This window comes from Onychomys torridus, chromosome 5 (assembly GCF_903995425.1).
Source record: "Onychomys torridus chromosome 5, mOncTor1.1, whole genome shotgun sequence".
NCBI lineage: Eukaryota > Metazoa > Chordata > Mammalia > Rodentia > Cricetidae > Onychomys > Onychomys torridus.
Window position 1 is genome coordinate 68,676,607 of NC_050447.1, and position 15,705 is coordinate 68,692,311.

Here is a 15,705-nt window from a genome sequence, read left to right on the forward strand (position 1 = left end):
CTAACAACTATTAGCAGTTGATAGCTGTTGCGAGAGGTGGGGTCAATTTTCTTTAAGGGTGACCACTCTCCAGGGAAGGCCTCACATTCAAGAGCATCTGAACAGCACAAATTGTACTCGATGGGCTTGAAACAAAACAGGACACAAAGATGAGTGGGTAGGGAAGGGTGGGAGGAAGGAGTGGTCAAAATACACTGTGTGTCCTTTCCAAAGAACCAACAAAAAATGAGAAAGAAAAAATAACCAAACAAAAACCACCTGTCTGTCTCTGTCTCTGACACTGACACACACACACACACACACACACACACACACACACACACACACACCACACACATACTAGGGATGGATGGATGGAATTCCTGAGACAGAGAAGTGTTTCATACAGGTATAGCCTCAAGCTGGGGCTGAGCATTTCAGAGTGCTGACCTTTGCCTTACATTTTTTGTTTGTTTGTTTTTCCGAGACAGAGTTTCTCTGTGTAGCTTTGGAGCCTTTCCTGGAACTCACTCTGTAGCCCAGGCTGGCCTCGAACTCACAGAGATCCGAGTGCTGGGATTAAAGGCGTGCACCACCCCCACCTGGCCAGAATCTCATAAATCCTCCTAAACTTATTTCACCCTTATTTTAACTCCTTTCTTAAGAGCAATGCAATTATGGTCAAATTCTAACAATGCCAGCTGCATACAATACAGCACTCAAAATTCCCAAAAGCAGATTCTGTTCCTCTAGAGACAATTCATCAATAACTACATATAAACAAAGAACAACACTTACCCGGTCCACAGCTGCATTATGATATGGGAGCTCCTCCTCACTGCAGAGAATAACAACATGAAATGGTTGAAGTCAGAGCAGATTTTTACTAACTGTATCCTACAGGCATGTATTATATGCAGTATGTCACTATAAGAGATGCGTGTTTCAGGTTTCCATTCCACCGAATTCGACAGAAAATAATGGCTGGTCTATAATACATCCCTCATCTTTAAACACAGTTGTCACTACCCTACAGGAAGCAATTCAAAGTCAGTCTCACTAGCCACAACCTGACTACACTAAAGTCGCATAGCTAGCTACAGGCTGCTGTGTTGAACATTTTTATCATGGCAGAAAATACTGTTGGAGAACACTGCCCTAGACCAGGGCTCAGCAACTCCTGTCACAGGAAATACTGAATGTTCTAGGCTTTGTGAATCACATACTTTCTCACAACTACTTGGACTCTAGTGTGATAGTACTCACAACTGATAGGTAAGCTAAGCTTCATAGAACTTCTACAAAACCAAGTGGTAAACTAGATTTGGCCTTGACACATAGGTCAGTCTCCATTCTGTGCCCTAGACTATCACTTTCACTCCTGGATCCAACTACTGCCTAAAATAAATTACTGTTTAAAATTTTGCATGAAGAAAAAAACAGAGCCAGGCCTAGAGGAAAAGGACTGAGAATCTAGCTAACCAAGGGGCTGAGTAGAAGAAAAACACCAAATTCAACAACGTCCTGGGTTTCAGTGAGTGCAAACCTGCCTGGGCAGCCTAGTGAGACCCCATGTCAAAATAAACTAGAAGAATGGCGGCTGTGGGACCAGGAGAGACGGCTCAGCTCATAAAGCGCTTACGATGCAAGCGTGAGGACCTGAGTGTAAGTGTAATCCTTAGTAACTGTGTGTGCGTGCGTGCGTGCGTGCGTGCGTGCGTGTATGCGTGTGTGTGTGTGTGTGTGTGTATGCACAGCATGGTGGCATTCACTAGGGAGGCAGAGACAGATTTCTGGGGTTCACTGGCCAGCCAGCCTAGTCTAGTTGGCAAGTCCTAAGGTACAATGAGAAACCTATACCAGAAAAAAAATATTTAGGTTGATGGCTTCTGAGCAACATCCAAGGTTGACCTTTGGTCTCTACATACATGCACACACACATGTGAACATCTATACACATAAATCCATATATGTGCCTAAGCGTGTATGCACACAAGAGCACATGCGCGCGCGCGCGCACGCGCACACACACACACACACACACACACACACACACACACAAATACACACAAAGGCTAAAGATATAATTCAGTGGTAGGGTATGGTATGTGCCTGGCAAGAATGGGGCCCTAGGTTTAATGACCAATATCAAAAAAAGAGAAAAGAAAAATTGGCTTCCAATAGACTTGTGAATTAAAAGGAACCTTACACTTTTAGTCTGTAAAATCAAGCTTTACTGTCAAAACTTCAAATGTATTTTTTTAAATATAAAAAAACAACACCATTTCTCTGGTTCATGTACTCTATCACCTCTAGCATTAACATATCCTGAGACTCTTATAGTAACTGTCAGTAATAAAGTATTTCATATAAACAAAGCTGATTTCAGCAGCTTTCTCAATAGTATGGACTTTGGGCAACAATATGTGCAGAATCTTGCTTCTGTTTTCTTTTGAGATCAAGTGGCATGACTTTTAAAAATGACAGATTAGTACTCAAGAGCTAGCATTTTTTTATGTCATTTCTTTGCTTCTCTAAAGAGTCCTTAGATGAACCGTTTAGCCATCACAATGGAACAGACAAAAGTGGTATAAAAGCCAAGAGAATTTAGAGAGAAAACCTAAATCCCTCTTTTCATAGATAAGAAAATAAACATTTTCATTTAGTCACTTAGCCTAACACAGAAATATTCAATACAACATAATCCAGAGCATTTAAATGATCTTCAGCTATTGTTGGAGTGTACAAAGAAGGGTATGGGCTGAGGAAACAGTTCTCAGAAAAACAGAAGTTCTAAGGACTGAATGTAGTCTTCAGCCCTCATGTGGAAGACAGCAAGATTGGGTCTTCATATCTTATACCTAAAACTTTCCATGTGGAATCTCTCGTGTTCACAGCCCTTGCCCTCCTCAAGACTCTGTGCTGGCATATGCTGAGGCTCACAGCCACCTGAGAACAGAGAATGAATGCCACCTCACTAAGCGCCCATGTGTGTCCAGAATATTCACTGGGACAGCCAAGGTATGCTGTGACATGCCAAATAGATGTGCACTAAAAGGCATGTTTGCTTATGCCAATAATTTGTACCTTTTTCTTTTCTTTCTCTTTCTTTTCCTTCCTTCCTCCCTCCTTCGCTTCCTTCCTTCTTTCTTTCTTTTTTCTTTTCAAGACAAAGTTTCTCTGTGTAGTCCTGGCTGATCTGAAACTCACTCTGTAGACCAGGTTGGCCTCAAACTCAAGATCTGCCCATCTCTGCCTCTAAGGGCTGGGATTAAAGGCCTGCGCCACCACTGTGGCTCCAACAACCTGTATCTTGCTACCTAAATCTCCTTCAAGATTTAGAAAAGAGGAAAGAGCACAGTTTGTAATACACAGCGGAGTATTCCTTCAAGTCAGCAAACCATGGCCCACAGGTCAAATCTTGTTTGCTGACTCTTTTTGTAAATAAAGTTTTAATGGAACACTGTCATTCTTACTCATTTAGACACTGTCTGAGGTTATTTTCATGCTACAGCAGCAGCGCTGAGTCATGTTGACAAAGACTCACTGTCCACAAATCCAGAAACACTTAGTACCTGGTTCTTGGTAACACATGACTACTATCCATCCCTTGCTTTAGAGCAGTGGTTCTCAATCTCCCTAATGCTGTGACCCTTTAAAACAGTTTCTCGTATTGTGGTGACCCCAATCATAAAATAATTTCATTGCTACTTCATAACTTTAATTTTAATACTGTTATGAATTATAATGTAAGTATCAGGATATCTGATATTCGATCCCTGTGGTAGTTGCAACCCACTAGTGGAGAGCTGTGGCTTTAGGACCTGCAGACTGCTGAGGACTGTCCAGGGACAGCACTCTGCTGAGGCACAGCCCTTCCGTATAAACAGGAACTAAATACAGCAGTAATCAGCAGAGAGACTAAAAATTGAGCGGGCATGTTTTTCATCTGGATTAGGTTTAAAATGTATAGCTTAGTATGTGTCTGTCATTTCTCAACAATTCACAGGAATATTTCTGTAAATGAGAAATAAACATTCGTTTGGAAACCTAATTTGATAAAATCAACTAAGTTGAATATATTGACTACGGTTCAATTCTGGTTTTGAAGCAGATATCTGAGTTTAGTTTCAACCAAGTTCACATTTACATATAAAACCGATAAAAGATTTCTCAACCCTTTCTAATCAGAATGAATAATCCTGACAGCAAGAGCACCTTTACTACAGAATAGTAAGCACCGACAGACCTCTAAGAGCACGGAAACCGTGGACAGTCCACTCCATTTTATAAATATACAAATCTGAACAAGTAGTTGAGCATCTGATGCTTAGTGTTACCTTGAGCTCCTCTATTTTTGGTACAGTTTCCTTTTAAGTCTTTCTCCTATTAAGAACTTGTGACCTAAAAGCATCACTTACTATCATCCACATACCCAGCACTCTTGGACCAGCAGAGTGTGGTAGCTAGATTTGATTACAGCACTTCAGGTCTCCACTGCGTAAGCCAGCCAGCTCTTCCACTCCGCAGCTGTGACTCCATTAAAGTCGGTCTGCCGAGGGCTTTTGTGCATACTATAAACACTAGCATCAAACCAAGTCCATCTATATTGTGCTCATTACTGTCACTCCTTTATATGTCATAACAAAGAATTTAAGTTTCCAGAGCTGTATGAACTTAGCAATAACCAGAAAAGGCTGGGAGGTTTTTTTTTTTTTTTTATTGTATTAACAATAAAATCTAATTTCAGTTGCAGCAGCAATCAAGACTTACACATAGCTAAGACAGGAGAGGTGTTCTTTTAATCAAGGTGTGAGAGAAAATAATATCTGAATGCTTATAGCAAAAACTTGATCCAGCAGTATGATAAAGTCCATCTACTGTAGCAAGAAATGAAGAGAACCCGCAGCAAGCCTTGGGGAAAGTGCTTTACTTAGAGTAGGCACAGTAACAAAAACCAACTGATGAAGCCTAACATCACACTGGAATCCACTCCTCTGCCTCATCGTTTTCCTTTGGGCTTTGATTTTGGACTCCAACATAAAATCAGTTTTTCTTTTAAATGAGTGTGACATCATGAGAACTGACACCTACCAGTCTCATTTTCAAAAATATGGTGACCTTTGCTATCTTTATTTATGTCAACAGATGTAGCCATATCAGTCTCCTCTGTAGGCATCTCAAAGCACTTACCCTGTATTTCTCACATCTAAAACAAAAGAAGGCAAGAACGGGCAGCATCCTACAGCAATTCAGAGCACGGCTGTGGAGCGAGGCCTACCCAAGACCCTCTCCTAGGAGCTGGCACTGTCAATACACTTAAGGCAATTTATTTGAGCTCTTTGAACTACAGGTTCACTATCTAAAAACTAGAGAAGGAGAACCCCACTCCAAAGATGTTGGAAGGAGTAAATGCTTAGAACACTGCCTGACACAGGAAGTGCTCAATGAGTACTAACTAGTATTATCAAGGTAAGTTATCAACTAACCCCCTCCCCCACCCCTACAACCAACTGGTCTGTGGCCCAAAATTTAAAAAAAATTAAATAAAAACAAACAAACAGGGAGAAAAAAACAAACCTGACTACAACATTCCAACTGACAAATACAAGTTAGGGTCCTGGGCAAGAATGTGCTTATTTGTAACACTTAAATTTGTTTCAACTAACAAGAAAGAAAATTTAGGTAATAAAGAGACCCTTTTGGAATGTATGGGGTTTTTCATATGCACTTCATACTATTTGGACTACACTATAAGTCTAAAAAACACATTACCATATGGATGGAATGGTCAAAATGACCTAAGTTGCATCCCATCTGCTAAATCAAAAGCTAGTACAGAATCCAGAAATCTTTTTTTTTTTCAACTGATTCTAATGCACAAACAAATCTGTGACCTACTGAGCTTAAGAGTCTTCATATTCAAATTGTACTTCAAAATTGGATTCATGTCCCAGTCTATACCTGCTTCACACAAACACACAATGGCTTCTCATCACAGTTGTGGCTATGTTTGATGACAATGAAGAGGAGGGAGAGGGGAGAGGGAGGAGAAAAAGAAAGAAAAAAGGGAAGTGGAAGAAACGAAGGAGGAGAAATAAAAACAGTGAGGCGGGGGGTTGAGAACAGTAATTTCATTGTAAGCACTGCTCTGTTGTCTAGTGAAGTTCCAAGTCTTCAGATTGTAAGTATCCAGGAGAAATTCTCAGATAGGCGTCATCTCTAAGCATAGTAAGAGCTTTATGAATTATTCCTACATTTGATTTCTTCAAAGCCTCAACACACTTACGGTACATAAGGTAATTCTGATTCTTTTCTCTAGATGAAGTATGGAATCATTCACTGATGAGAAGCCAGCTGACAGACAAAAAGAGTACACATTGCTAAAAGGCATACCAATTTAGATAACACGAGGGCCTACATAAGCAGACTGACATCAGTTTCAAGGATACTTTTACAAGTCAAAACCCTTTAACTGAATTACTCTACTGTAGCCTAGTCCTCCCTCTCTGAGTCTTTATAGACCATGGTCAAGATAAATAGAGTTCATTTTGAGAAGCAATATCATGATTACATTTACAACTATAAGGATGATCAATGACATTTTTTTCACTGCTCATTTTTAGGCAACACTCATTTTCCAATTGCTAGTTATTTTAAAAATTCATCTATATAAAATTAAATGTTTTTTAAATTGTTTTAAAAATATGAACTGTTATCTATATGCATTTAATTCTGCTAAATTATTAATACAACTCATTTACACACTTACTGTGCTCTTTACAAAACACAAAAAGTATGAAGGTTATATTCTTAACTATGGCTTAATTTTAACCACAGTAGTTAAAAATGCTAGGAACCAAAAAGCATACTAGAACACTCTTGCAGTCTTAGAAAAATTCTAAATTTAATAACAGATGACCATAGTTAAGATTATAACCGGAAAACAACAGCTTTCAACCTGTGGAACTTACTGTAAAAAGCCAAATCTATCAGTGACTTTGTAAACAAGATAATCCGCATCTTCCCAAGGCTCGATTTCTGCACCTTCTCGTCCCTAAAACAAAAGATGACAAGAAGAATTACTGGGAATTTATAATACCAAGTATTTTTCTGAGACAGACCAAACACGTGAGTATTTTTAACGCAACTATTTTTGGCAATGTAATCACTGCTCCTTAGTTATTAGCTATGGAAGTTACTGTGTCAGCAAGAACTAACATAGCTACTTCTGCATCAAAAGGTGTCCCGAGAGAAGTCAATGAGGACAAGAAAGCTCCTGCAGGAGAAACTGACACACCTTAAGTTTTAAAGTGAACTATCTAGAACAAGCCTTTCCTGCAACCCTCTCAGAGAAGGCAATGTATGCTTTGTTTCTCCACTGCTGTGTCTCCCAACTACACCGGCCCTGAACCCACTTACTGCTAAAGCAAAAATGAGTTCCAAATGGGTATGGTAACACATGTTTAATCCCAACACTCAGGAGGTACAGGCCAGAGGATCTTTATGAGCTCAAGGCCAGCCTGGTCTACACAGTGAGTTTTCCAGGCTAGCTAGAGCTACACAACAAGACCCTAGACCTTCTCTCAAAAACAAACAAAAACAAAACAACAAAAACAAAAAGCCAAAGACTGCCAAGCCTGAGAGCACTCCTCAGTCTGCAGTAGTGAACATGCAAGGACTACCGGCAACAGATGCCCTGCTCTTTGTCCTCCACACTTGCAGAGCACTGTGCCCTGCTGACCCTTGCAGGTCTCCTCATGCAGTCCAACGCTTTGATGATTCATAGGTAACTCTTAACTGCTGGTGTACCCCTAATTCTAAGTAAGCTAGGTACCACTTACTCATCACTAACACTGATGATTTTAGGATTCCCAAATAAAATTACCAACCCTTCAAATTTTAGACTTGTAGACACTTCCATTTAAGTGTACTTTATAATGTCTTCTATGTGTTCCTTCAAGGAGACTATGAACATCCTATGGGCAAGGGCGGTCAGAAATCATTTTTGTATTACTTTTTAAAAAAGGTTTCTCAGGCCTTACCTTAGGCTAACTACATTTGGAGTGGCTGCATAGTGGGAGAGAGGTGACTATAGGTATGCTCATTTTACATTAGCTATTAGTTAACTAGTTATCTAGGCTTTTCATGGGTGATGGTAACAACTAACCACTACACCAGGAATACTAGGATCAAGACTGTTGGAACACTGCCTGTGTACTTCTCTGGAGGAAGGGCACAGGCCAAGCGTGTTTATAATTTCATGTTCCTATTATTCTCACAAAATAGATATAAAAAATATGTAACTATGTTCAAGTGATGCAGATATAGAACATGGCACCTACAAATAAATGTTATGACTCACTGAAAGAGACAAATAAGGAGAAATTATTGATAACAAATTGCTGATAGTCTTGTACATCAAAACCAAGAACGATTCCGTGCTAAGATGACACAAAGGGAGAAAGGGAGAATGAGGAGGAGGTTTAAGTGGGAAAGGGGAAGTGGGTAAGCAGAGAGGAGGGACAACCTACACTACGGATATCTATAAGGGACACAAAGAAACTGCTCTTTTATAAACACCTCCCTGCTGGCTTGCTTTCTTAGAATCAGGTTGTAGGATACTGGAGGAGAAGAGATCAGCAGCAGCCTGACCCAGCTATGAACTCTGAAAGCTACAATAACGAGCAGCCTGGCAATACATGCCCCTGAGTGCAGTAGTGGCAGGAGTGTTATGGGGAAGTTCTAGCTCACGTCTGCAGGACACACTCCATCACTGAGGTTAGGTAAGGGCAGGAACTTAAGGCAGGAAGCCGGAGGCAGGAATTGGAAAGAAAGCTGGTTGCTGACTAGCTCTGTGGTCTAACTAACTATTTTATTTTATATAGCTGAGGACCACCACCTGAGGAATGGGACCCCCCACAGTGGGGTGGACCCTCCTACAACAATTAACAACCAACCAATCCCTCACAGACATGCCCACAGACCTGGTTATACCTGCTTATACCACTCCTCAATTAAGGCTTCCCTCAGATAACTCTAGGCTCTGTCAAGCTGACTATTAAAGGTCACCAAGACAAGGGAAATCAACTACTTTCTAATTCTATTTCAGGCCCACTTCACAGGAGGAAAACACATGCCTGGTAATGTAAGTCTGACTAAGAATCCACAGCTGGGGCGTTCATGTGCCCCAGGGGTGAACTGAACACTATCACTTTATTAAATGACTCAGTATCAAACTGCCTTCTACTTATGTATCTCTCTATACCCACAGATGACTGCAGCTTTCAATCCTCATCAGAGAAGCTTCTTTCTGATCAACTGTTGATGCAGAAACTCACTACTGGTCAAAATACAGCCAGGAAATGTTTGAGGGGTGTTCAACCATGAATGGACTCTCTTTATCACCCCTTCTCCATGGTTCATGAACATTGTGTGAAAGAAGGGGCCAAAAGGTTGTTAGAGTCAGAGGTCAAGGAAGAAGAGGATCAAACAGTGTCTTCTGGGTATAACCAAGTCCAATGTACTCAAGAGCTCACAGCAGTTGTGGCTGCCTGCATAATATCTAGCCAGTCAACATTCCAGCATGGAAGAGCGGATCGTAAGCCCCCACCCTGAACTGAGGAACTGCTGACAGGTGATGGATGCCAGGAGAAGAGTCAGTTTCCTTTAGGGGTGTGGTATATGGGCAAGGAAGGAAGGAGGGAAGGAGGTAGTTGGGAGTAGGGAATAAGAGGTTCGGAGTAGAATTGGGAGGAGTTAGGTAGAGGAATATGGGTGAATATGAGAAAACACATTGTATATATGTATGACATTCTCAAGGAACTAATAAAATATATCAGAAAATGGAAAAATAGATTTCATTCTGACATATAGGTAAAGTGCTCGTTAAAATTAAATGTATATGAAACATAAATATAAGAATCTGAAACTTATAGTAAATTCATAAACTATTCATACAAGAAATTTAATTCTATATATCCACTCTCTCAAGTATTTAAGTAGCTGCTGTAAATCAAAAACTGTTCCAAGTATTTAGTTTTCAGGACTAAATCAAACAAAATCAATTCCTGGCCCCAGAGAGTTTCTTTTCTAGAAGGAAGAGCAGATAAAAGCACAACACTGATGGTACTGGTGTGAGGGTGGACACAGCAACTGAAGATCACACTCAGAAGGGAAGATCTGAGGAGAGATGTGAACGGAGTGGGCAACGTGGTCTTCAGAAACCCAGGACACAAGTACTCCTGGAAGGAAGCAGCCAGAGCTAAGCACAGAGGTGGGAGCAAGTCCATGTGCTGGAAAACAGCAAGAGAAGGCAGGCAAAAGGGAGAGAGAGAATTCACAGAAATCAGAGAAAAGGGGGTGGAACTCAATGTTCTCACAAAGGGAACAAACTCCTTGTTATCTTCTTTCTCCAGAAAGCACGCCCTGTTCTATTTATAAGGATTTTTTAATAAAACCTACTCAAAGAATAAATATAGATACTTACTCTGTCATATTTAGCAACTATTTCAGCTCGTTCCTGGGCAAGTTTGAGTGCTACATCCTGGTCCGAATCTGTGGAGAGATCAAATTTAGATGGGCTATTATCCTGAGAATAATAAAGTTAGTCATAAAACTAATAAAACATAAAAGCAATACTGCCTACAATGAGAAAGCAATGAAATCAAAATGATGAGTTAGGTGCAGCTTTAGAATACCAACTGACCTATCACTTCAATACTATGTATAAATTTAAAGAGTGTAAATTTATTAATACAGCAGACAACAATCTAAGACCCTGCTATGGTCTTAATTTCAATGAGCTGTGACCCTCACATATACACCTCCATGTCTGAGCATCTGGCCTTGAGCTGGTGGTGCTGTTAGAAGGCCAGAACTTTTGGGACACAGAACCTTGACTGGCAGATGGGGTTGGGGTCACAGGGGCAGGCCTTGAACACAGAGCCCAGCCTAGCCCCTCTCTCTGCTGGCTGATTTAGCACCATTTAAGAGGGCTCTGCCACATGTTTCTGCCACCCTGACTTCCTAGCCATTCCCCAGAAACCATAAGCCAAAATAAGCATGTCTTTCCTCATGCCGTCTGGGAGACGAGGAAAGTAACTAACACACGCTGAAGAGTCAACTTTGAGTTTAAGACTTCATAGAACTTGGAATAGAAACTGAAATGGAAAGCTCAAGTGGTCGGATAAAAAAGAGGACAGGGAATCTCACTGGGAAGTGAGAGTCAAGGCAATGCAGAGGGAGGGGGGGGAAGAATAAATAACACTAAGGACACTTCGAGCCACAGAGAATATTATTTTATGTTTGCTTCAAAATAAAATATGTGTAAGTTGTCCTAATTTGCTTTCTGTCACTGTGATAAAACATTCTGACCCAAAACAACCTGGGGAGTATGCTGACCAGGTGTTTTGGTTTATTTTGTTAACCTGACATAAACTAAAGATACCCTAAAGAGGGACTCTCAATTCAGAAATAGTCTCCATCTGATCGGTTTGCATGTCAGTGAGGCATTTTCTTAATTAATGATTGATATGGGAGGAGCCAGCCCACTGTGGGCAGTGCTACCCTGGGCAGGTGGTTGTGGGTTGTATAAGAAAGCAGACTGAACCAGTGATGGAGAGCACCCCTCCTGTGGTCTATGCTTCAGTTCCTGCCCTTACTTCCCTCAGTGACAGACTGTGACATGGCATAAACACTTTGATCCACAAGTTGGTTTTGATCTATGTTTCATCATACGAACAGTTAGGTATGTATGTATGTATGTAGGTAGGTAGGTAGGTAGGTAGGTAGGTACAAACATACATACTCACTCACTCCAGGTACTACAGTGAAAATAAAGGACAAATCAGAGATTATGTAAAAGGTATTACAATCAAGGAGAAAAGACATTGTTACAATAAAAAGCCTGGGCAAACATCAGGAACAAGAAATTCACAAGAGCAACAGTAACACAAGAGCTACAGCTGTGCTCTGAGTGCTGGCAGACAGCAAGACACTGCACCAAGCTCTTTAACAGGCCTTGCAAAAACATCCTCACAGCCTATAAGACAAGTATCATTATTAACCCTATACCAATCATAACCCATCATGAGACTTAGCGATATTGAACAAATTGCCACAAAGCTAGTAAAAAGCAAAGCTCAAAATCAAAATTAGATGGTCCTAACTATATAGTCATTAATTTTAACCACTGTTTCATAAAAACAATTCAAAACACACAAAAAAGATGGCAAACAGAACATACAACTACATTTTCCCCTAAAATCCTATTGCTATGACAATTTAGGAACTCTTGAAACCCCTCCCTTAAAGGTCTACCATTATGGCTTGGATATGAACTGTCCTTCAGAGACATGTGTTGAGAACTTGGTTCCTGGCTGAGTGGACCATTGAGAGAAGTGAATGGATCATGAGGATCTTAACCTCACCCAAAGATTAACCCATTGATGAGTTCACAGTTAAATGGACTTTTAGGAGGTCAGGCCTACTCATAGGTCACTTGTAGCTGGAGTTTGTGTCCCATATCAGAGTCACTGGGCATGCTTTTGAAGGGTCTATCTTGTCCCAGGACCCTTCTTTTTGTTCTCTCTCTTTGTCCAACATTTCCTTCAACCATGATGTTGCCACAAGTCAACAACAGTGAATCACAGATGGAGATTCACAACAGTAAGCCAAAATAAATATCCCTTTGAAGTTGTTTATCAGGGGCATTTTCTCGGTGGTAGGAGAACTGACTAATGCACCTTGGGAACAGGAACTCATGAGGAGAGGGCAATGCTGAAGGGCTGTGTGGCAGAGGTGAGCACAGGGCAGTGAACCAAACCCTCACTCACTAGAGTAGGAAAACAAGCTAACACTGGAAACTGAAGAAGTAGGAAACAGTATTAGAGCATGTCACTTAGCACAGGGAAGTAAACAGAGAATGAAATCTGTCTAGGTGATGCAGAGTGATCATTCCAACTGCGAAGGTACTGTGCAAGTCAATTGTTTCCAAAGCAAGTATTATATACTGCTGCATCATTATACTGATGTACAGCTCTAACAAAAATAAAATCTAAATTTATAGGGTTGGAGAAAGATGGCCCAGTGGTTAGAAGCATGTTGCTCTTGCAGAGGACTTGGGTTTAGTTCGCAGCACACACATGCTTGCTCAAAACTATCTGTCACTCCAGTTCCAGGAGATCCAACCTCCTCTTCTGACCTCCTCAGGCATCAGGCATACAAATGGTGTACATATATATGTGCAGGGAAAACATTCAGACACATAAAATAAATCTAAAGAAAGAAAATCTAAATTTACAGCAAAAACTAAAATATAGGGAGAAATCAGCCTCAATAATTACAGAAATAGAATTTGAAAATCTCACTTTGCGTGCACTTAGACTCAACAACAGCAGAGTGCTGATAATCCTGACAAAAGCCAGAGGTCATTTGTAGTTCAGGACACAAGACTAAACATATAAATGTACAAAAGCTTTCTGGAAAGTAACTGGACAGTCAGAAATCTTACAAAGAGACATATCCTTTACCCTAAGTTTACTGTACTTTAGGTCAGTAAACAAGTACAGGTTATTCATAATAGTAAAAACCAGCAAAATAGGAACTAGTACATTTGGTTAAAGTTCTTTTCCTAAGGAAAGAAACCCATTTCTTTCACACTTCTCAGAGTACAAATGTCAATAAGCTCTCCCTTCAGTGTAAGTGTAATAATAAGTAAATAGAATGATTCTATTTGGTAACCAAACGCACACTAGTTGTTCAGATGTTCACAACAGACTAATGCAAAGAGAAGCCTGAGATAAGCACACACACCATCATCCTATCCCCCTCTGACACTCAGCTCTGAAACAACAGACTCACACCTCTCCTGAAGGGAGAAAGTTAGTGCACAGAAATTAAACTCAAGCTCACTGAGCTCCAGGAGTGCTATCAGAGCCGCTAAACATTTCCAGCAGACCAGTGTCTTCCTAAGATATCTCTTACAGCAGCCCTTAATTCCCACTACCAGCCCCAAGACTGTCAGCAGATTTCTGACACAGAAGGAAAAGTTTTAAAATGTAAAAGAAAGAACAGAAGAGGAAATGATGTGGGCAGGAGCTGAAATGTCAATAATCCAGAAAACGTGAGCAAGCCACTGTCTATGAACCTTTACTCCGATCACTACCAGGCTAAGAACTCTACAAGGGAGTCTAATAGAGATCGTTCTGGCACTGGATGGAAATGCATCCTGATTTCTAGAGAGAATGATCATGGACTTTATTCAATATGAGCAAAACAGTTTACTCAGCCAGTTGGTGGTGGTGCACAACTTTAATCCCAGCACTCGGGAGGCAGAGGTAGGTGGGTTTCTGTGAGTTCAAGGCCAGCCTGGAACAAGTTTCAAGATAGCCAAGGCTACACAGAGAAATCTGTCTCAGGGGGAAGGGCAGGGAAGGGGGAGGTTTACTCTAACAAATAAGTTTTCAGAATTCCCTTATACATGCCCTATCCTTGTATGTCTCTCTGGGAAGAAAATTTTATTAACATTAATGAATGTATTCTAGAAATAAAGTACACTAAAGGCCCACCTCACCTTGTAATTTATAGCAAATGTGGTTCTTTGAAGAAACTAAGAGGAAATGCTGCATTTGCAGACATTAGTAATTCACACTGCATAGTCGTCACCTACAGCACAGGGGCCAATCTGCTGAAACTGTGGTTCCTGCTCTCTTGCCTCAGTTGATCGGCTTACAGCATACACTAGATTGCTTAGTTAACACTTCCATAGTAAGAATAAAGAGTTTACCCCAAAGCTTTGGGCACAAAAACACCAATAGCCACCTTGTGTCTGTACAAGTATGCAGAAGTTTGGGTAACTCCTGAACAACGACAGCTGTGCTATTCAGTTCTTCATCAAATAAAGTGCAAACAATCTGCTATCACATTATTTACACTATAACTTCATGTTCTACTTTCATGAAAAATCCATAAAAATGTTTATTTGGAAAAATCTGTTGCCAAAATATTATATGATTTCAGTATACTTCAACATGGCTATTAAAATGAGCGTATGTAAAGAAAAATTCCATATCCTTAAAAATGAAGCCATGTGGAGAACTATGAGAAACAACTATCTTAAACAGCCTCCTTACTTACAATGTTAGTTTAATACTCAAGTACATGGGAGAATACCTTTTGGCACAAATTTATGGAAGAAAATGACAACTATAGTATTTTCAGAAGCATTTTAAAAACTGATATTTGATGTCTCAAACCCCCCCCAAAAAAAACCTTTAAGAGTAAGTATCCACTTGAACTCCGTTCTTTAAAAACACACATTACAACATTACTAAATTTTAAAGTCAATCCCGTAAGACACCACTGACAGCAGACTGCCTTTTCCTTGGGAGTACTTGAAGAGGTGAGAAGGAGCGAGAACAATATCCACTTTAAAGTACTTTACCCTTCGTTAGGTAATCAGGCTGGCCTTGGAAGATGACAGCTCTTTCGGTCCTCATAGAGAACTGATCTACTCCAAGGCTTCCTTATCATGAGAGAGTGTGAGATGGTACTCAGACACTCTGCAGCCGACCGACACAAGGGAGGGGCTGCGGCTCCCTGTGAAAGCCGCACGAGAGAGGCCGCTTAAAATGCATCCTTTCTTTTTCCAAACGGGGAAAGGCCTCCCTGTGGCTACATGGACTTCGGTACTCAAACAAAGATGAGATTTGTTGAGAGGGAAAA

At 40.6% G+C, this 15,705-nt stretch overlaps 1 protein-coding gene across 2 annotated transcripts in view; it reads right to left on the reverse strand.

The window, feature by feature from the left end:
* The window catches only part of Usp6nl (USP6 N-terminal like), a 142,158-nt gene that overhangs the window by 52,545 nt on the left and 73,908 nt on the right, over nt 1-15,705 (reverse strand). For both annotated transcript variants that reach the window (XM_036188226.1, XM_036188225.1), the window contains exons 3-5: nt 10,469-10,536; nt 6,954-7,036; nt 778-817 (exon numbers count right to left, since the gene is read on the reverse strand). In XM_036188226.1, the coding sequence (XP_036044119.1) occupies nt 778-817; nt 6,954-7,036; nt 10,469-10,536 (191 nt within the window). The remainder of the gene's footprint in view (nt 1-777; nt 818-6,953; nt 7,037-10,468; nt 10,537-15,705) is intronic.